This window comes from Pectinophora gossypiella, chromosome 18 (assembly GCF_024362695.1).
Source record: "Pectinophora gossypiella chromosome 18, ilPecGoss1.1, whole genome shotgun sequence".
Lineage (NCBI taxonomy): Eukaryota > Metazoa > Arthropoda > Insecta > Lepidoptera > Gelechiidae > Pectinophora > Pectinophora gossypiella.
In genome coordinates, this window is record NC_065421.1 from 7246216 (window position 1) to 7267977 (window position 21762).

General features: G+C 38.3%; 3 protein-coding genes across 3 annotated transcripts; 1 reads left to right on the forward strand and 2 right to left on the reverse strand.

Moving 5' to 3' along the window:
• Positions 1-64: 64 nt before the first annotated feature.
• On the forward strand, positions 65-1370 carry LOC126374812 (39S ribosomal protein L11, mitochondrial). Its single transcript, XM_050021537.1, has 4 exons — positions 65-349; positions 521-710; positions 864-1030; positions 1213-1370. The coding sequence occupies exons 1-4, from the start codon at positions 215-217 to the stop codon at positions 1309-1311; spliced, it is 591 nt and encodes a 196-aa protein (XP_049877494.1). The 5' UTR covers positions 65-214; the 3' UTR covers positions 1312-1370.
• A 571-nt stretch (positions 1371-1941) lies between these two features.
• Positions 1942-11079, reverse strand: LOC126374804 (N-acylneuraminate-9-phosphatase). The gene is made up of 5 exons (XM_050021525.1): positions 10870-11079; positions 6814-6988; positions 5503-5587; positions 3919-4141; positions 1942-3236 (listed from the first exon to the last, which is right to left on the reverse strand). Exons 1-5 carry the CDS (start codon positions 10975-10977, stop codon positions 3072-3074), a joined length of 756 nt encoding a protein of 251 aa, XP_049877482.1. The 5' UTR covers positions 10978-11079; the 3' UTR covers positions 1942-3071.
• LOC126374788 (neurochondrin homolog) lies at positions 8045-10787 on the reverse strand. Its single transcript, XM_050021507.1, has one exon. The coding sequence runs from the start codon at positions 10524-10526 to the stop codon at positions 8313-8315; it is 2214 nt and encodes a 737-aa protein (XP_049877464.1). The 5' UTR covers positions 10527-10787; the 3' UTR covers positions 8045-8312.
• Positions 11080-21762: the final 10683 nt, after the last annotated feature.

The following is a 21762-nucleotide window of genomic DNA, read 5'->3' on the forward strand; positions in this document are numbered from 1 at the left end:
AAGAAAGGGAGCTACTATTCTTTCTATAATATCAAATGCGCACATAATATATAGAAATAAGTTAATTTATATAAAAAAACAAAAGTCAAGTTTCGTAAACATTCGAAAATTGCGATTTTCAATATAAAATTGTAATAAAATTAAGTGTGTGATTTGTGTCGTAGGACTTAGACGGTTTTAATTTAAAAAAAGTACAAGTTCTCTAACATTCACCATGTCCAAATCGGTAGCTCGTTTGAAATCAATGAAAAAAGTTGGAGATAAAATAGACCACTCTTCTAAATTGAGGACTAATATTCCTGCTGGAATGGCTGCTGCTGGTCCGCCACTAGGTCCTATGCTTGGCCAGGTAAGGATGTCGCATTCTTTTACCACCTGAGGGATGTTTTATATAGAATCTAAATACATAACCTACAAAGGTGTATTTAAAATCTCATGTTGAACTTGGAGATTAAAGATTAATAAACATACTTTCAACTATAATTATAGTTCTCTAATCATTGTTTTTCAACATTTTCAGCGTAATATTAACATAGCAGCATTTTGCAAAGACTTTAATGAGCGGACAGCTAACATAAAGCAAGGCATACCTCTTCCGACTAGAGTGAAAGTCAATTCGGATCGTTCCTACCAGTTGATTATTCATCAACCGCCAGCGTCGTATTTCTTGAAGCAAGCTGCTGGAATCAGCAGAGGAGCTATGGAGCCTGGTAAATTTTACTTACAATATTGATGAGATATTGACTTACAATATCCATCTTTTCATATTTAAATCTGTACTGCGATAGTGTATGCAGCTAATCTAACGGGCCAATGTTATCAAGGGCAAAGACTTCCCTTTCACATTGTTTGTATTGTTTCAGTGAAAGAAATCAGTGGAAAAATAACTCTAAAGCACATATATGAAATAGCCAAAATAAAGGCGCAGGACCCACCATTGGAATGGAGGCCCCTGGAGGAAATATGCACCATGTTAATAGCCACTGCTAGAACATGCGGGATTGAAGTAGTCAAGGAACTTGATGCAAAGGTGGGGTGAAATTACTTTTATTTTCCATGTTGTGTTTATATAATAGAAAGTTTAGTGTATCAAACGTTGAATAAGTCTTCATTGATTGTTTTAAAATGTGGAAGAAATTCAACCATGAAGAAAATTATGATGTTTCAAGAATGGTTATGTTATAATAATTGGTCATATAATTTTAATTCCAGGAGTACGGAGAATTTCTTGAAGAAAGGAAAAGAATTGTGGAAGAACAGAAGAAGATGCTACAAGAGAAGAGAGAAGCTAAGATGTTGAGAACTGCTTAGTTATTTATTGCAATTTGTAGATATGTATAGATTAATTAATATAGCTTTATTAGGAGTTTCATGCTGTTTTGTAACATCCATACATACTTAAAGCCACTTGGATTCTGTTGGGGGGCCACAAGTGTCATCAGATATACTCTGGGAGACAACACTGATTGAAGTCCTAAGATGTCTTGTAAGAACCTTAGTCGGTTTTTACGACACATAACCCACCACCTTCCCATGGTCCTACCAACCAACCTTTCAGTCCTATGGACCGATCTTTGCCATCCCCACTTCTTGACACCCTACAAATACGACATGCTTGGATTAATATACTTTAGCAGAGATGCATACATATTGACCATAGCACACCCCATACAAAAATCTCATTATTACCGTATGCAGCTGAATGTGTAAGTACGACCGAGAGGACGCGCGTATCGCACTTTTCATATATTTAGAAAAGTGCGGCACCTGGAGGAGGTCCAGGAAAAAGTGCCAGTGATAGCATTAATCAAAGTGTTATTAAAGAAACTAAAAAACAGCTGGCAGGGAGTGGGTGTGTATAGTATATACATATTATTCACCTCTACCTACCCCATCGGGGATGCAGGCGTGATGCTGTGTTATCAAAGAAAACCAAATTCATAATGGACACCATATTTATTGAACGGAACCTTAACAGACCTTAATAGCCTTAAATTTAAAGGCTTACCTAGTTTAGAAAAATACTCATTTCTTTACGCTATTAGAGATTTGTTCATAGATTTCAGAAGTTATTTGTACAACTGTTTAAAATATTACCTCTATTTAGATCTCTGCTCATACTAAAGCTAAGGTTTGCGTCTATGCTAAGGAGGAAATTATACACTACAAATCTACAGCTACTCTACAAACAAATATAACAACATAAAATAACAGTCAGTAGGTTCTTTGATATCCAAAGAAATACGTATTGTTTGATGACTACCTCACTACAACATTAAGTAACATGGTTGTAAACTGCAGTAGCTACTATTTAATTGAATATTTTCAGCTCTATAAACTTTGCTTTAAAAAACGATAGTTTACAAGTAAATATTTCAGAGTTCAAGAGTTTTTACAATTTTATTACAAAGCTAACTACTTATTGTAGGTATCACAAAAGACAGTCTATTCAAAAGACGACTTAATAATACAACCAAAATTGAAAATAAATATTTCTTACATAGTAGAGTGAAAAAATAGGATATTCTTAGATAAAAATAGGTACTTTGCTGCACTTAACCCTTGTTAATTTCTTAAAAATAATGATACTTATACCTATTAGTTAATGAATATTCCTCAAAAAATAAAGTTTGCGATGTCAAAATATGTACTTGGATTAAAAATATATTTATCTGACGATTTGTTATAGGAGAGATTTGTAATGGTAACTAAAGTTGTAATTAGTTTTGTTCTATATAATACTAGAAGTCTGGTCTAAAACTAATAATTCGTTCAAAGTGAAAATAAATAATTTGTACTTTGAATACTGTCACAAAGATCATAAGAAGAATGTTCAACAAAGTAAATATAGGCAAACCATTAACGATTGCCTTGTCTGATAAAAATAAATCCCGTATGGAATTGTATAAAAATGAATCGCGTAAATAATCTTGACTTGTATGCACCTAGTAGGTACGTAAAATAGTTGCGTTCGTTGACGCAAAGAGAATGTGTAAAGTGGTGCCAATTGTGACACGTCAAAAAGATTTACTCCACAACCTTGGATCATGATGGCTTGTTATGATGGCACTTCAGCACACGTTGGCGCCCTGGCTGCGTCGCAACTTGGGCGAGTTTGGCAGCACCTCTGGCAGCTCCGTGACCTTGTCGATGGTGAAGTCCGGCAGGTCGGAGGATTCCTCGTCCTTCTGCAACGGTATCCACACCGTGCCACCCAGCTCGGCTTCTTTCCCGCCCTGAAATAACAGAATGTTGTCAATTAATAATCGGTAGGCTTGTCGCTTTCGCTTGGGTTCTACACTGCGGACATTTGTTCTGATGACATGGAAGTGAGGACCTTACGAGTCGAAGCAATATCACTGAACTTAGAGACGAAGGTAGATCGCTTCAGTTTTGTCAGTAATACTATATTGCGATACTGCACTTATCTCTGAGCTGCTCGAATTCAGTAGATATTGAATCGAACAGTTTTCGATTAGATGCAACTTAAGAATGGCATATGCCAAAGTTTCGTACTAACCAAAAGTGACTGTGATTGCAATCAAGATCTCGAAAAACTGGTACGAGCCCAGATTCGTAGTGGGATCAATCAATAGATCGAAATAGAAAATTCTTGGCGGTGTATCCCGCGTCTGTGATACGTAGCAACAATGGCATTGCAACTTATTTGACTTGGGCAAGCTGTAATAGAAATGTGTCTGGTATTGCTACTGTACAAGTTTTTTTTTATTTCACGCGTTTTATTATGTCAAGCGTGTATACCTATATATTATGAACACAGGACTTTGCCAAGGCACGCCAATGTCAACGTTCCCCACGAATTGTTCTGATATGCAAGTCATTATACATCTCTGCTATTTTGAATAAAATATTGGATAAGATGAGAACTTCGGTTTTTTGAGATGTTTAATTGCTTACCTTAATATCAGTTTCAAGTTTGTCTCCAACCATGATGCACGTGCGCGGCTCGACGTTGAGTAGCTTGCAGGCTTCGAGAAAGATCTGCTGGTCCGGCTTCTCCCACGGCAGGTCTCCGGACACCAGCAAACAGTCGAAGTACTTGCGGAGGCCCAGCCGTTCGATCTTCTGCCACTGGGCGCGCGAAGGCCCGTTCGTGATCAGACCGAGAAGATAATCCTCCCTGTGCCACATTCATCGACCATCCTTTCGTTATTTTCTGCTCCAGAACATGCTGAAACTCAGCACATGACATAACACATGGCAAATGATCTTGCACACGGACCACTGCACGTCAGCCACGCAAACATTTACATTCGTAATTTCCCGTTAAATTTACATGCCGGTTGCAAGAGCATTTATTAGCTGAAATGATACATGACAGTGTTATTCCCATATAATTTATACCAGATATATAAATTATATACGAAAGAGACTTAAAACTAAGCAAGTGCCATGTTGAAGAAGCCGTTAATGATCTATATGGGATCGCCGCGACAGAGCACTAGAAGTTAATGTAGTGTGGCGTGTTAAATGCACATAATTTTAGCTTGCGTATCAAAATGGCACTAATTATAACGAGAGTATGTAAGAACCAATGGAGATGTTTCGTTACTTAATTACTCATTTATTGGGTAGGTGGGTATATGTAATAAACTGTAACTTTGTAAAGTGTGTTGGCATCGGCTGTACTGTGGGAAACTTTCTCCATCGCTTCACTGAAATTTTTGAGGTAATGGTTTACCTTCGCCTCGATGTACTCCCCACAAATTTTACAAATACAATTCAAACCTAAGTGTTGCGCACGCGGCGCCCCGAGTTTAGTCACTCGTTGAGTAACAACTGAACTGTTGAAAAACAAGTCATTTATTAGCAACATGCGCGAAAAGTCAGCCCAACACGGGAGCGAAGGCATGGCCCTTGTGGCTTTAACTTAATACGTCTAAAAGGGCATTTAAATCTTATGCCTTCACAACACTTTGGCGCTGACTTTGTCATGATAGTTTCGAAAAATCAGTATACCACTGATATCCATAGTATTATGTGGCAGCATGCTTCCAATGGCTGAAAACAGAATACAAATGAATCACTAATGAAGGTGCATCTATGCATGACGATGGTACTTCGTACCGAGTGATAATGTAATGGAGAATGCCTTGAAACAAAAAGAAAACAATTTAGTTTACCACATAACACCATGCACTAATGCAGCACATTCTAGAGACTGTTCCAAATTGACAATCTGAACTAATAATTCGATGTCATAAATCAGAACAATTCCCTTTAATCTTGCTGCGGATAGATAATTTCCTTGCTCAAATATTTTTCATAATAAACATGTTATAAGTAGATATATACAGTCAATTAGTACCTATTTAAAGACAAAGGATAAAGCGAATGTAAGAGATTTAAACAAAGAAATTACCGTTAAATATAAAGTATACTATGGAGAAATATATTAATGTGTAGACATGAAATTAATGTCTGTCCATAAATATTTCTTCATAACATAAATAATTTTCCGTAAAATTGTGAAAAACATACCGCAATGTCTCTAACAGATGAATTACGTCAGGCGTTAGAGCCAAATAGTGAAATCTCAATTTTATCCATTCGGCCGATATATTTTCTGAAAAAGAAAAATGCTTTCGATAATCCCATCCCATTATATTTACTAGAGATATGAAAGCGTAATAAAACTTATTTAGAGCTCAGTAAACAACGGAAAATACACTACAAAGTCTTATATCATCCCTAATTCTAATAATTTCCACCGCGTCACATCCCATTCACGTTTGTCTGTTTTTTGTGTTTTGCTCCTACCAATGTTTGTATAATCCGCCGCCCACACGCCCTTCGATGAAGCAACTGTTTGCGTAAACGATGAAAATATCAGGAGAAACAAGTGTTACCGCTCCAGAATTAATGTTGCACAAACTTGTTTATATTTGCTGCGGACAACCATGTTGATTCCGCCTTCCTTTACCCACATTTGCAGACTTGAATAAAGTACCTAGCTACTCGAGCAAGAGTCTATATTGGTTTTATTAGGTACATTATAAAGTATATTAGTTGTAGGTACTTCAAGATTTATGTTTAGTCGTATACAGAGTTACAAGTCGTTAGAAAACAAATTTGCAGCTACCAATAGCGTTTATGTCTTAAAGGTAATGTTTTTGTGATGACTAAAGTTAGCTTAATAATCTTCATAAACAGTAATGGGCTGATTGGGCTGCAGCCCAGGGCCCCGGGGTTACAAAGGGTCCCGCAAAAAAGTAGACCATAAGTTGAAAAAAAAATGTCTGTTAAAATATTTTTTGCTATTAGTTGAGTATTAAGAGAGGCCCCCGAGTAGTTTTAACCCAGGGCCCCACAAATTCACGATCCACGAATATTATGTATAACAGCACATAGCATTGGTTTATAGATATGATGTACAGTGAACTAAACGTTTGTTTAATCGGTGCTGTGTTTATGTTCCAATTTTGCACACTGAAAGAGAAACAGTGTTCCTCATTTATTGCTAATGAACGCGGCGACATTTTGGGCCCGCAGCCAACTCCGCGTTATGCTCTGAAGTTGTAATCATGAGACCGAATATTTACGTCTACAATCTTCAGTGTATGTAGGTACCCACTGACTGACTAATGCACGAACAAAGAAACGATAGTGAACTTTGATTTCTTTCTTATGACGAAGTCTTGTGTTTTAAAAAGGACTTTCCCTTGATGCGTAGAATTGTTTATATTTATGCATTACAAAACCCCAAAGTGTTATGGGTAAGACAATTGGCAATTTATCTGTGATGACAGGACAGCGTTGAAGAATTAGAGCAACAGTTTGTGTTATACTAACTGGCAATATGCCTGTAGTTCTTGGGGAGACAGTTTCGCCAGAGGTGCGTGGGCCATTCGTCCAGGGTGAAGGAATCGTCATCGGGACGGGCGCGGAACGCACGGAGGAACTTAGAGGCGCTCTCCACAGCCACATCTTGGGGGAGACCGTACTCTTGCTGCAATATCTCCACAAGCTGTAGAAGGGAAACACCATTTTTTACATGGCCAAAAAGTACTACGCACATAAGGTGCGTCCCTACGTTATGCGTTACATAACATAAACAGTCGCACTGCTGGGCACGGGTCTCGCCTTATCAATAGTACAGAGCTTACTCCACTACGTCTTAGTGGTATGTACATACTTTTTATTCAAACGACGTAATAACAGCACAATTAAAGTAGCTAACCACAGAAATGATTGTCCTATGTGGGATTCGAACCCACGCCTAACAACACAGTAGTAGTAGAGTAGAACGGCGATAGACTGTAGGTAGATACCAGTAGTAGGTACTACGTACCAATATCACAACTACTCATTGTTACATAAGTATGTATTTCTCAAACATAGATACTTTATCAAAGTAGTTCCTAAATAAAATTAAGATTAGGTAAGTAAACACGAAACTAATGTCACACAACGTGACCTTGTATGAGTAATTTGTACATTAATTGAATGAGCCACAAAGATAAAAATACGATTTCGTACGTCAGAAAATAATTGGATATGGTAAGATTTAATTGCGTCTCATATTAATTAATTAGATTTTAGAAAACGTCACGTGTGAAGTAGAGTGGAGGAATGAAATGTAAAATACGTCTGTATGTACAAATAGAGATATTTGTGTTACGAATGCTACGATGTGTCGACATTTTGTCTTGTTATGTGTATAAGGAAGTGTCCAAGTATCTGTCCAGGAATAGCCGGGGTCGACGCCCTGCCCTGTCGGCGTTCACTCACCTGTTGCTTGGCACAGCTTCGCGGATGAAAGATGATACCCCATTATAATTCTACCGATACATAACAGCCTAAATACATACTGAACTAATGACGATGATAAATAATTAAGCCTCAGAAGTCTGTGTTAACTTTTCAAGATTGTGAAAAGTTTTGCAAATGTCTTTTATATGTTGTTTGCTTTTTGGCTGCTTTAAATTACTGTATTATGTCATATTAGTTCTATACGGTGCTTTCAACTTTACATGGATATTGTATTGAAAAGGGATACCCCTTGGTAAGGAATAAAAAAATGTTTGGACTGAGAACTTTTATTGGATAAACATATTTCATCCATTTGTAACTGTAAACATTAATTGAACATCAATAGGTATTTCCACAATACATAAAATTATATTTTGGCATGACTTGCTCAACATTAAAAGCAGTTTGTATTGGTGACATAAGTTATTAAGTACATTTTTATTACAAAACTTTATGAAAAAGTAAACAAACACAAATTGGTACATACTTAGTACTTAAAAGTATATTGAAGTATTACTTTAATAGGCATATTGACTTTATTAGTCTCCAAACAATTTCTTTCCTAATTCCATTAACCGGTGGTTTCTGCACATTTTGAGGGCACCAGCCTTCTTTAATACTGGGATGACACTTTCATTTGAATCTACTAGTCTACACAAGAAGTCCTCAAATGCTGATTTAACATTTGGTTGCAGGGTTCCAACTTTAACTTTAACAAGCATGTCAGTAATACCTTCGGCCCATCCACTCTCAATGGCAAACTCAGAAATCCAGGGCACAATTGTTAGGACTCCACTCATAGTTTGCATACCCAAGAACCACAAATCTGCAATTTCATTCCAATTTTCCTTGTATGCCATGGATACAACCAATGTATTAGGGTCATTGGATTCATCAATATTGTATGCGTCCCAAAGAAATCTTATTGTAGAGGTAATGTATCTGCATATAGAGAAGTCATTCTTCTTGACCTTGCCCGCTTGTTGTTTCAATAAAAGTAATCCCAAAACAGCCAAGTGGCCATGCAAAACAAGATTTTCAGGTATGTTCTTGAGTTCTGGTAGATTATTGAATATGAATTTAAGCAAAGTGTTAAACAACATGCTGTTTTCAACAACTTTAGGTGCCAATACTGTGAGATTCATGAAAATATTACAAAGGCTGACCATTGCAGCTCTCGAATCCTTCATGTCTTCCAAAAGTTGAGGGTCTAGTTCAGGTTCAGGTTGGGTCCTTGGTTTTCCCCTTTCAGATTTCGGTATAGGTGGCTTTTTATAGTGAACAATGGACCAGTGGAAGTTCATGGCTTCATAGAGGATATCTTCCTGTTTTAAGTTTAATACTATATCTCTTGCTTTATCCTCAACAACAAGATGGCATAGGGCTGGTAACATCAGACGCAACAAATCAATCTGACCCATTAGAGATGTATCTATGTCCAATCCTTCTCCATCTGACTTATTTTTTTCAGCTAACTTTCTAGCTCTATGTGCATGGAAGGAATCATTAGCCAGAGAAAACATAAATGGCAGCAAAGTGTAGATTTGTTCCCTCATAGCTGTAGTTTCTTGGGCAATCCACGCTACTAGTACTCGCACCATAGCACATACAAACACCTTTTCGGCATCAGGCAACTTGTCTTTGTTTTTGTCATTGGATACTTTAGTAAGAATTGAAACAACAGCATTGAAAGCTCCCTTGAGACTTGTGTATACAGATTGCTTCTCTTTCTGTTCAAGGTCTAGTTGATCAGTTGCCATGTAATTGATGGACAGCTCCAATACAATAAAGCAAGAAGTCACCAAATCAGCATTTGCAACAGCTTGCTTAAAACTTCTGTCCTCTAATTGCATTCTGACTTCAATAGCACATAGTTGGAGAAGCAAAAGGAAGAATTTTTTTGGGTTTTCTTCATCATTAAGACACCATTCAATTCCAAGAAGATCAACAATATTAGCAGCCAGTTTAAGGGCTGGATCCCTCTGGTTTTTACCAATTTTACTGGTAAGAATGTCATGTAGAGCTTTGTATATACTTTGAGGCCAGGTTTCTTCAGAGGATCCTGGGATAACTGAAGATTTGTTGCAGCTGTACAGTAAAGCACTTAAAATTGTTGCCAATTCAAACTTTCTTTCAGATTGATCTGTGGCAAAATCTAAAGCTATCTTATTTACCAGGGCATGGAAGGGTTTGGGATCAGAACCCCAGGCAGCAGGTCCATATCTTGACACAAGTTTCACAAGAATATTAAGGGCTTCATCAGTCTGGAAGCTTTGATGGGAATAGATCTCAGACATCTTTTTAATAGCACCTACTTCGATGAGTGCCTTTTGTCCAGCTTCCTGCTCAGCGATACATTGGAGGCAAGTGTACGCTTCACTGATAATGATGAGATTGTCATCGTAGTCGTCATTGTCAGACGTCTGCACAATGTCGAGGAACACTGGTATGTTGGCCAGCATCTCAGGGTGTGTGGCCAGCTCCGGATCGTTGCAGAAGCATGTGAGGATGGACAGCGCGACGGACTTGTACACGGATGGCGGACAGTCATCTTGAATGCCGGTGCTTGTCAGCAGTTTCTTCAGAAATTTGAACCCGATGGCTTCGAACAGGGCCTTCTTAGCTTGAGAGTTGCAATCCTTCCCCTTCACCAGTTTTGTCACCATGAAGAGCGCCGCGAATTTCTCGGTGTCGCTCTTTGCGGATTTTAATATGAGTATACATTTTTTAATTGGCTCTGATATGTCGCCCATTATCACAAATTACACGACACGGACACGAGGCGCAGCAGTTCGCGCTCCACTGAGAGCAAAGAGTTGAATTGTGCCGACACCGCTCGATCTACATCACGTTTATTATTAGCACGAGTTCTCTTCCAAAATATCTAAATCTGGACGTCGAGCTGACGTTCTCCAACTATGAATATCCTATTTATAAACACACTGGAACGCCGAGCGTCCAACACGCGGGGTGCAATGCAAGAAAGCAAAGCAACCAAATCAACGACGTAGAAACCGCGAGGTTGACAGCGCGCGCACTTCGTTCCGAAGTTCCGTGACCGTGGCAATGTCAATGGATGAGAAAAATATTACAAACCTTATTGCAGGCCCTACTGTCGCCTTTTCTCGTTTGAATTAAAGTGTTGTCTAAATCGAAAAAGATAGCCGACACATCACAATTGTCATCATAAGAACTACTAGCCATAATAATTTTATTCTCAGCACAGCCCAAAACACAGCAGTCAAAGGAAAAAATACTTTTCGATTTGTGCGTGCGGTGTCGTTCCGTTCCGCGGGTCCACCCTTCAACTTCGTCCTTCATTTCGTCATTTCGTTCGTCATCATTCGTTCAATTTATTTTTGTCTCCTTCACTCTTATTACGATTGTAATGCAACTTGCGTTCTATCTCATTTTCGTGTTCGGAAAAATTTTATGTCACGACATCTAGCGGCGCTTCTCGGTACTCATATTGCGAGACGTGGAATGGAACGTAATTGACGAAACGGAATACGGTGGAACGGACTAAGTAAGGTACCCGAATTCAGCGTAGCGTAGTAATGTTACAATATTACTAGGTGGCACTAAAAGCATAAATATTTATTGTGGTTTATTATTTCCATCGTATGCTATCGTAGGACCAATTCACCTGCTGGCGGCTGTTTTATTGATAACTTGTGGTTTCTGCCCACCCTGACAGTAATAATGGTAATATAAGTAGGTAGCTACTTATGTATTTTTATTGGAATTTACACAGATAGACAGATAAATCACGCCCGTAATTCCTGCTGGGGTGGAGTTCTGTCCACCCCTACGTCTCCAGAGCCAAATTTGCATCGAAGTTTTATCGTAATCCTGATAAATCTTATGGTAAGGTGACTAACAGGTCTGACAGCAAGAAGTTTACCACCTACTTACCATAATAATCAGTGATCGGGATAGGTAGTGCCATTTGGGGTCAATAACCCTGAATGTGTTGTGGTTAATATGGATAAGTATATTTTTGAGATTGCGAGATTATGTTACATTATAATATTGTCTTCTTCTTGTAGGTATTTAATAAAAGTAAACTGAGATACCATAAGTACTAATATTATAAAATATCTGAAAGTTTGTTGATCCTGACAAACAGTTAAGACAAAAAAATGCTTCTTTGTTGTATAATGTTAAGAAGAGCCAGTACATGGTCTTTGAGGCGGGTAAAAAGTGCCCTCAAAACGTACCACCGCACCGGTGTTGCTGTATGGTACCTATACCCCTGAAGAATATGTTCAACTACCTACTTGGGGCACATACTTACTACTGGTCTCAGAGACGATGTAGACATTGAGAGGGAGCAGAGGCTGTTGTCTATAAGGCCAAATATAAAGGTTTGCACGATGTTCACGAGGAGTGAAAATTACGCTCTTTACAGCGTATTGTACATAATTCTAAACCTGCAGCCTGTGGGCGAATTATATTAAGAGTTACAGCGACCTCCGCATTTTGTACAATGATGCCTTGGATATCTTGGGGCTGCCCCGGTTTTGTAGCACGTCAGGAATGTTCACGACGGCACGCACCACCTGCTTTCATGCGACCTCGCGCAGACGAGGTGTGTCCTTGGTGTACAGAGTGAGGGCTAGCTCCAATGTCATCCTGCAAATGATCGGCCGTAGACTCGATTGCCCTTTTCTTCAGCATTGCTGTGACAGACAAATGCCTGTAGCTGTGCTGGTGAGAAGGTACTAAAATCTCATTTTATTTTAATTTTATTGAAAATATGGATTTTAATCTGAAATACATTAATTAAAAAGAAAATACGTAAATAAATTAATTAAAGCGTGATAAAACAAAAAATAAAAAATACAAATACGTAACATAAAAATTACTAAAATAATTCACAAAATTAAAATAAGTAAATGTTTAATAAAAAATTGAATATTGTAATTTCAGATTTGAGAGGCATATCCATGTTAAGACAAATCTCGCACTGATTCACTTTATGCTTAGGTACGTAGGTGGGAACTTATTTTAGATAGGTATATTTAGGTACCAAAATAATTACTATCTATCTATGTCATTTGCACTACCCATTTATTTTAGATAACTTTATTCACATTCAGTCTACTGGAAATTTTGCTTTAAGTAGCTGTGAGATTTATCTGCGTGCTATTATACCTACTTAAACGGATTCAATTGTTTTAAATTCAGATTTACTCGAAAGAAGATTTCGTACAGAACCTCATGTGAAACTCCGGAGTCAGCCTGATATCTAAAATATCTTACGGTCCCGAACTAGTGATGGGCAGGGAAAGAAAAAATTGGGTGGGAAAGAAAAAATATCGGGAAAATATGGGAAAATAAAATAAACACCCGAAAAATTCCCGAATCATGGGAAAATATTTTTTATTTAATTATTTTTAATCTTATTATTATTTGTATGTCGTTTCCATGTCTCGGGTCGGGTCTGTCATGGAGTCCTGGACTTTTGGAAGGCGTGCGTGGGGCCGAAGCCAACACGTAGAGGCCCCTTAAGACAATTTACTCTAAATGTGTTGTGACACCAACCGGCGATTATCCCTGTATGCACTATGGGAGTGCACCCAAAGACAATCCCTGGTTCGCGTAGGACTATGGCAGATTATGGGAACAAAATTAACTGGGCTATTGGGTTGGGGGTTAGTGAACCGGGATACTGGGGCTATGGGGGACTATGGCGCCTGCTCGACCAATGTTAATAACAGAGATACATTGGGCAGGCGGTGACTCGTCACTCACTGGTTGGGCCACCTATCTAGCCGACGCGACTGGACGGCAAGGCAGCAACATAGTTGTGAGCATCTCAGGGTGTGCGGTTTCTGCGAGGCGGTTTACCCGCCTTACCAACTCGCGACTTATGCATCTTTCACTTCCACCCTGCGAGCGTATAGCTCTAACGCCCCACTCTGGCTGGCCAATGAAGGCAAGCCAGAGGTGAGAGTCCTGCGGCCCCCGCTAAGGTCCACTCCGGCCAGCCAGTACTGTCACCTTCTTTGTTGCTCTTCTTTGGACTCTCTCTAGTAGTGCAATGTCCTTCCGATAGTAAAGTCTCCATATTTGAAACCCATGTTCTAACAGCGGTCTGACGTAAGTAAGTTTTGTAAAGCCTAAGAAACAATTCCGTATCTATATGATAAAAAGCTTTTCTAATTATGTATAAGAGGGAGTTATCCTTCTTAGTGATTCCAATAATGTGATCGTCCCACTTTAGATTATGTGTTATCGTTATGCCAAGGTCCTTTTGTTTTTTAACACACTCGAGAGGTTTTGAGTCAATGGTGTAACTCAACGTGGGGTGGTTACTGCCAACATGCAACACAGTGTATTTGTCTACGTTTAATGTGATTAGCCAATCTCGGGTCCAAGCAATTACCCTATCAAGATCATCTTGGATTATATTATGGCTAATAAGTGGATTCCCCGTTATTGTCGTGTCATCTGCAAAGAGTGATATATCAGACATGATACCATGTTTAAGATCTGTAAGGTAGATACTGAATAAAATAGGTCCTAACACCGATCCCTGCGGCACACCGCTGAGGACTTTTCTGGGAACAGAGTATGATTCTCCGATGCGCACAGAGAATGTGCGATTTGACAGGAAGTCCACTTTACGACATTGCCTCTGATTCCAAAGGGCTCTAATTTAGCAATCAATGGTGTGACAGGAACTCGATCAAAAGCTTTTTCATAGTCCAAGTAAATAATATCTGTAGGTATTCGTGCCTCCCAATTTCTTACACAAAACCATGTTGCTCCTCGATGATGACATTCTCTCGTGCCAAAAGCATCCTATATATCCTATAATATGTAGATATCTTTGCATGGAATTATTAAAATCGACCATTCCATTCAAAATATATTACAAAGGAGATCATCGGCTTTCCATACTTTGGCCGGCCCAAATTTGAAAGTGCCGGTCAGAGAAAAAAAATGTGTCAAACCTTTCGAATAGATTGTTCTGAACATTTTTTACTATGACACCAGACGTGTATGACCATTAGTTTGGCTTTAATTGGATTTTAAAAATCTCGACTTTTCATACATTTTGTAAAAAATAATATTATGTCCGTTGGGAAAAAGAGGTATACAGGCGTATTACAAAGGACCGTTAGAACATTTATTAGTATGGCGCCAAACTTCTATGACCATTATTTGGACTTTCAGTTTTGGTTAATATGTTAAAATGCCGGCCATCGAAAAAAATACGTCGAATCTGTCTAATAGTTGCTTCTCAATATTTTTTAATAACACCAAACATCTATGACCATTATTTTGACTTTTATTGGAATTTACGTTTTTGTTTAAATATGAAAAATGCCGACCAGCAAAAATATCATGTTGAGAGTATCGAGTAGATGTCTGTTAACATTTTTTTCTATAGCGCCAAACTTGTATAACCATTAGTTTGGCTTTTAGTCTATTTTAAAAATCTTGATTTCTTATTTATTTTGTATGAAAATAAAGTGCTTTGGGTAAAAAATGCGGTACGGCGGATTACAAAGGACCTTTAGAACATTTAATAATCTGGCGCAAAACATTTTTGACCGTTATCTTGACTTTTTATTCATCTCTCTTTCCGTTTTGGTTCAAATGGGAAAATGTCAGCCAGCGAAACAAAAGTCAAATCTTTTGGTAAACGACTTGAACGACGTATTTTTACTATACTACCAAATGTCGACTTTGGCTTTTATTGGACTTTTTAAAAAAAACTTTTTTTTTATACATTTTAACAATGACAACAAGCAGAGCTTTCCCAATGACTAGTTATTATTCAGATAAATACTTTGTGTTTTTGTTTTGTGTGTTGTTAGGTGAACTATATTGAACTAAACTAATGTTATATTTAAGGCTTAATAATAATAAATAAATATAAATAATATATATTAATACTATCTGATTTTAGATATGACTTTGGCTGTAGTTTTTGCATTCGACTCAACGTTACGGCCTAAGTTTAGGTTGAATTATGGTATTGATTCACCTTGACCGTAAATGGTTACCACCCTCCAAAGATAAGCTTGCCATCTAGTGACGAAACTCGTATATTGGCATGACGTCTGAAGTATCTGTTAGGGAAAACAGGAGTCGGGTAGTTGTACTTTGCATGTATGCCTATTACAATGTCCTGGAGCTACTCGGCCGATAACATAGTAGGTACCTCTATCACCCCACTGTTTATTCCTTGTATACACTTTTCTTTAAAAAAAGTAGTTTCTTAAGCGTGTATCACCATCAGGTAAGGTAGTGGTCAAACGCAAACCTATTTTTCAAAAGACGACCACCATATTACGCCTTTAGCAAGATAGTTCCATTATCACTAGATAAAACTTTTTTTGATTTTTGGAAAATCGAATTAAGTTCAAAATATTGGTCATAGTCGTTTAATGCCATAGTAATAAACATTCTGACGATCTTTTAAATAACGCGTCGGTTATATTTTATTTTTATACAAAATGAATCAAAAATCAAGTTTTTTTTTAAATCCAACAAAAGCCAAACTAATTAATGGTCATACACGTTTTTGTCATAGTGAATAATGTTTACAGGTATCTTCTCGATAGCTTTGACATGTGTTTTTTGCTGACCGGCACTTTTCACACAGAAACTATAACGTAAAGTCCAACAAAAGTCAAAATAATGGTCATAGACGTTTGGTGCCCTAATAATAAATGGTCAAATGGATAAGTTCTAACGGGATATACAAATATTGTTTCATGGCCGGCACTTCACATTTTCACCAAAAATGTATGATAATTCCGTTTTTTTTTAATTCGAATAAAACCGAAAATATTGAACCTACAGCTTTGGTGCCATAGTAATAAATGCTCAGACGGATAAGTTCTAAGGATAATACCATTATTGTTACTTGGCCGGCACTTTACATTTTCACCAAAAATGTATGAAAAATACAGTTTTTTAAAATCGAATAAAACCGAAGATATTGACCCTACAGCTTTGGTGCCATAGTAATAAATGCTCATAAGGATAAGATCTAACGGAATATAGCAAAATTATTTTTTGGCCGGCACTTTGACTTCTGGGCCGAAATCCGATGATCTCCTTTAAGTTTTTTAAGAGTTCATACGACACTACGACAGAAGATAAATTGGGCATAAGTAGGCATACATTATATTTAAATGGTCTTTGTTGGAAATCCTTACTTTTAATACAAATATATGCGATAAAAAATATTTTCCCTTGAAATGGGAATTTTTCGGGTTTTTTCCCTCAGAATTGGGAAAATTCCCAAAACGCGGGAATTTTCCGGGTAAGAACCCAACACTAGTCCCGACAGAACGTATAAGAATGTGTCTCAAATTCCGTACTCAGAGATAACGACCCTTCAGCCGGGGACGGAGTGGCAGTATGTTTTCTCGTCGAGAATTCCCTCCAAGTAAAGTTTGGCTGGCGTGCAGGGATGACACATCATTTTTGGTTTTTGTCGTCTGGCGCATACGGCCAAGTTGCGTATAAACCTCCGAGCAACATATGAAAGTAATATGAGGAGGCCGGGATGAGTTACGATCAAGGGACACGTCATTCCGTGAACACAGAAATTCTTTTATCAACATTGTTTCGCCGGGATAATATGCCATTGCGGATACGAGGGATCATTTTTATTTATACTAGGTACCTGCTTACTTAATGTTATCTATTCATTTTCTACACTATTTATCAGTGTTTTTACTGTAATATGGAAACATTGCTTGCTGTTTGCGACATTACTTTTCTAGACACGTACGAGTAGGACAATTATCGAGACATTGGTGCTAATTCCTGTAAATACCATCTAATTTTATTTTAAGTTATATCTGTCATTTTCTTATCCGCCGAAAAGGAAAGGGACGGGTAATCGACAAGCATAAAATTTATGGAACACACGTCAATTTTAAGCACAAATCTAAACCAACCGTCTAAAAATTTTACATCCGTCAATAACCCGACACAGTTAAGTAGGCAGCACGTCAAACGGATTGCATACCAGCGACGTACCTTTTGATTCGCCCGGGTTATTCATTCATTTACTCATTCTTCCTAAAATTAAGAGCTGTGAATCATCCGTCCCTTTTCGACGGATAACTTAAAATAAAATTAGGCGGTGTCTGCAGGAATCGGGGCCAATATTGTGTTGTAGTAGGCATTACTAGTTACCTAGTAGTTGATAGACAGGTGTAAATACCATAGTTCATCTGAAAGATGATACCTATAATTACAAACTACTTTACATCTTTACAAAAGTTACTAAACCAAAACAAATAAGTACGTGAATATTTAACAAAACAAATAAAATATCTCGCACCAAAGCTGCATTTTACAAATGGCCGAGAAGGGAGCCGCCATTGAGATTTAGCTAAAGCCAGTTGGTACGGGTTAGTATGTAAGACGGGTACGGAACAACCCGTACGGTCCGCAGACAAATGGGTATCGAAGCGGGCTGAAGACCGCGGGCACCGCACCGTGCCGTCGCATGCCTCACCTCCAGTTCCTAATACATCCACGTCCGACGGGGTTTGAGCCGAGTTCTACCTGAGGAGTTCTATACATATGTACGTACGGTCACGAGCATTAATATGTATACACTTTGGTACCATGTCACGTTAACTTTTTTGACAAATTGAACGTACTCACTAAATGTCAAATATGTTAGTGCGACAGAGTCCTAAAGTGGGTGCATTATATTGCTCATGACTGTACTTACATCTATATAATATCAACTTCTACCTGAAGAGTTCTATTTGTACTTACGTATATTGTTTATCTGTGTGTGTTTTCAAAGTCAAACGTGCACTTATTTGCCACTGGTCACCTGGACGAAATTGTTGTAGAGCAATAAAGCCGCCAGTAGTACTGTAGTCTGTAATATATCTTGAGGATGTTTGCGTTTTGTTTTTATTCTCTAAAACAATGCAACAATGCGTAGATGCGCCCTACAAACACTAGCCATACATACCTACCTGTATGACCCACTCCATTAGTAAACAGAGTCGAAGGATATATTGTAACTTCTCATGTAAGTACGTAGGTATCAAGTGTCAGTAGGTATGTTACAAGAGATGTCCCGGTTTCCTTAATTTAGTGACTGGTTTGGTAGGGTAATTTTAAAAGGATAATAAACTGATAACCTTTAAGCAGTGAGGGATTTTCCAAGCTACGTTCCCTATAAACAATATAGATCGCGTTGTACAGATTATTTTCTCCTTCCTCAGGTACATAATTATTGAATAATATAATGTAATGGCCGAGAGATATATAACAATAGTTGTTGCTTGATATTTGGATTACATTATGTATAGCATTATGTTACTTCCAATATTGCTTCTTTATTTTGTTCAGAATAATAAAGGGTGGAAGATGTAATTGTGCCTGGGTGTAATAACAAGGGTCATCATTTATACCCAAAAACAAAGATAAAATATGCATATGTCTGTTATCCATGAAATTAGATGGTTAAACGAAGGAAAATCTTTACAACGCCATCTGTGTAGTTTTAAGGAACGTAGCCTGGAAAGTCAATGGATAAATTTCCATATCGTCCCTTAGCTTACAACACCGCTTAAGTCATTTTTACCAACTTTACAGGAGACGAAATAAAATGTCTTATTTAAAATATCTGTAGATTTTTTTATTGCTACTTAATACATACTCTAGTTAGCGGTTAATAAATAATTATTTATACTTATTTTGACGATTTACTTTATTTTAACCTTTATTTTCTTCATCCAATGGCATTAATATGTAAAAACCGCCAATTTTCGACTTGAGCGGTGTTGTAAGCTAAGGGACGATATACGTAATGTATGTAGATAAAATCAATTGAGCCTTCAAAAACACGCGTAAAAACCGTAGATGACATAAAAAGTTTAAGGAGACAGGAAAGATTTGAAAGGAAATTGAGATAGAATCGGAAACCTGCGGCGCCCAAACCATTTGGTCTCCTAAACTGATAAAAAACAAACGCGTTAGACATACGGAGACCCAAAAAGGGCCGAACAGAGGCGAGTGTGCAAGAAATTTATTCGTCGTACTCGTTTGGGTTATTAGATTTCCTGTCACACGCAGGGCTCGGCCGCAGACCGTATTTGCCAAACATTGCCAATGCCAATTTCTTACGTAAACATTTTGTAAGGTCATTATCGTTTCTCGTAGGACGTCGCCGGAGGCTGTTACGTACCAAATATAATTTTCAAACGAATTGCTAGTCTTCGTGGGAGGAATGAGAAGCGTCCTCAGTGCCTTCCGTTGTCAATTTCTGTGACTTTTAATATCTTGGAGTTGGTACTTGAAATTAAACTTTGTACGTAAGTACTTACTTGTGTTTCTACTAAATGTAAATAGAACTACGTCGTTACTAACTACGGTTGCAGGTCGCGAGATAAGCTAAGTTAGTCATAGCTAACGCAGTTTTCCATAGTGTTGCATTGTTTGCAGTTTGCACTCAATTACTGTAAATATAACGCGAATGGAGTGTTAGCCAAGGGCGTAGGGGGCTAGAGGTTCAGGAAGCCATATCTATGTTTGATGCGATTTTTCGTGAGCAGTAGAGTTGAACAACGAACGCATATCATACACCCTTCTAAGGGGGGTAGCTGCCCCCTTTGCCTGTAGATACTTCGCTACACACTTCCTTGGCGTCAGCTATGCGACCTAAGTTTAACTTAGCTTAGATCTTGGCATAGAATTAGGAATAATACTATGTATAGAACGGCAACTCTCCGCTTCTCTTCCCACCAGCGGCTGAGCTAGGTTGTTTAACCTACCTTTCATCTCCCTCGGTTTGTATTAGTCTTCAATCGTATGGGCGTCACACGTCAGCGTCACACACACAGATGCGCCTGTACGATAACGTCAATTTCTAGTGTCTATGTAAAACGAGGTATTTTGTATGAAGTGTCCGGGGTGTGCAACTAGGTCTGCAACTATTGATTCACACGAGTAAGTGTTATGGATCTTAACTTAGTTATATATCTACTAAAATATTGTGAGGATAGCGTGCAGGCTCTAGAAAAATCAATTGCGTACTTATGAAGTTTCTACACTAACAAACAATCAGCAGAGTTGTGGAGTATTTTGCCGATTGCTCAGAACCCTGGATGTTTTTATGTTATGTATGTCCCCACTATGGCATACTTTACGAGTCATAACTCTCGATTACCTCGTTAAAGCACGGGGCTCCTACTTGGCATTCCTTTCCCACCTCGCGTTTCTTTCATTTGGGAGTTGTTTAACGTGCTGCATTGTGCTCTTATCAGCACACCCTTAACTGAATAGTGGGAGAGGGAGGGGGGCGGCAATTAACTTGCGATGCTCATTAGCAGGCCGTTTTCATTCGGTGGCCGTAATCCGAACGTCAGAAACCAGGGCCGGACGAAGTTAGAAAGGTTGGACTAAGTGTTTAGCGCCTCTCCTAATTTGATAATTAACGAAATCAGCATTTCTACTTCCGTATTAAGTAGGTAGAGAAGTTTGTGAGGGAGAAATGAGGATACCGAGGTCGAGATTAATCTTTAGTTTTTTATCACGTTTCACGAAGTCGGTTCTTTTGAATGTAAGTAAGTAGGTAACAGATAAGTCAGTCTTTATACATATGTATAACCACCAATAACGTGTGTGATTCTGACGAATGCATGTAAATTGAAAGATATATCCAACAACATATTATCTTACAAAGTGTGTCTACAACTTTACCTGTCATCATCTTTAATTTAAGAGCCACGCTTTTGTCGGTTCAGCATTTTCCTTGTTACTTTTTAAGGAAAAATAGGGCAGTGGTTTCCCTCTAGCCTTCCGCCCCGCAGTATTCTGTCTGACGCGAGTGGGATGGCGCCCAGAGTAGTCTATTTCAAAGCCGTACTAGGACTCCTGTCCTTCGCCTCTGAATAATACTGTACTTTACCTATACCTGGATCGATTTAGTAGTTACAGCTTCATCTCAAACCCTGAAGCCCTGGAGCCTACTCTGCGTTGAAG

Excerpts from the sequence above, each read along its gene's own strand:
- LOC126374812 (XM_050021537.1), top strand. The coding sequence starts at position 215 with ATGTCCAAATCGGTAGCTCGTTTGAAATCAATGAAAAAAGTTGGAGAT. Across the intron at positions 711-863 it reads CAGAGGAGCTATGGAGCCTG|TGAAAGAAATCAGTGGAAAA; the intron begins GTAAATTTTACT and ends GTATTGTTTCAG. Across the intron at positions 1,031-1,212 it reads TCAAGGAACTTGATGCAAAG|GAGTACGGAGAATTTCTTGA; the intron begins GTGGGGTGAAAT and ends TTTTAATTCCAG.
- LOC126374788 (XM_050021507.1), bottom strand. The coding sequence starts at position 10,526 with ATGGGCGACATATCAGAGCCAATTAAAAAATGTATACTCATATTAAAA.
- LOC126374804 (XM_050021525.1), bottom strand. The coding sequence starts at position 10,977 with ATGGCTAGTAGTTCTTATGATGACAATTGTGATGTGTCGGCTATCTTT. Across the intron at positions 6,989-10,869 it reads ACAGTAGGGCCTGCAATAAG|CTTGTGGAGATATTGCAGCA; the intron begins GTTTGTAATATT and ends TCCCTTCTACAG. Across the intron at positions 3,237-3,918 it reads AACTTGAAACTGATATTAAG|GGCGGGAAAGAAGCCGAGCT; the intron begins GTAAGCAATTAA and ends CTGTTATTTCAG.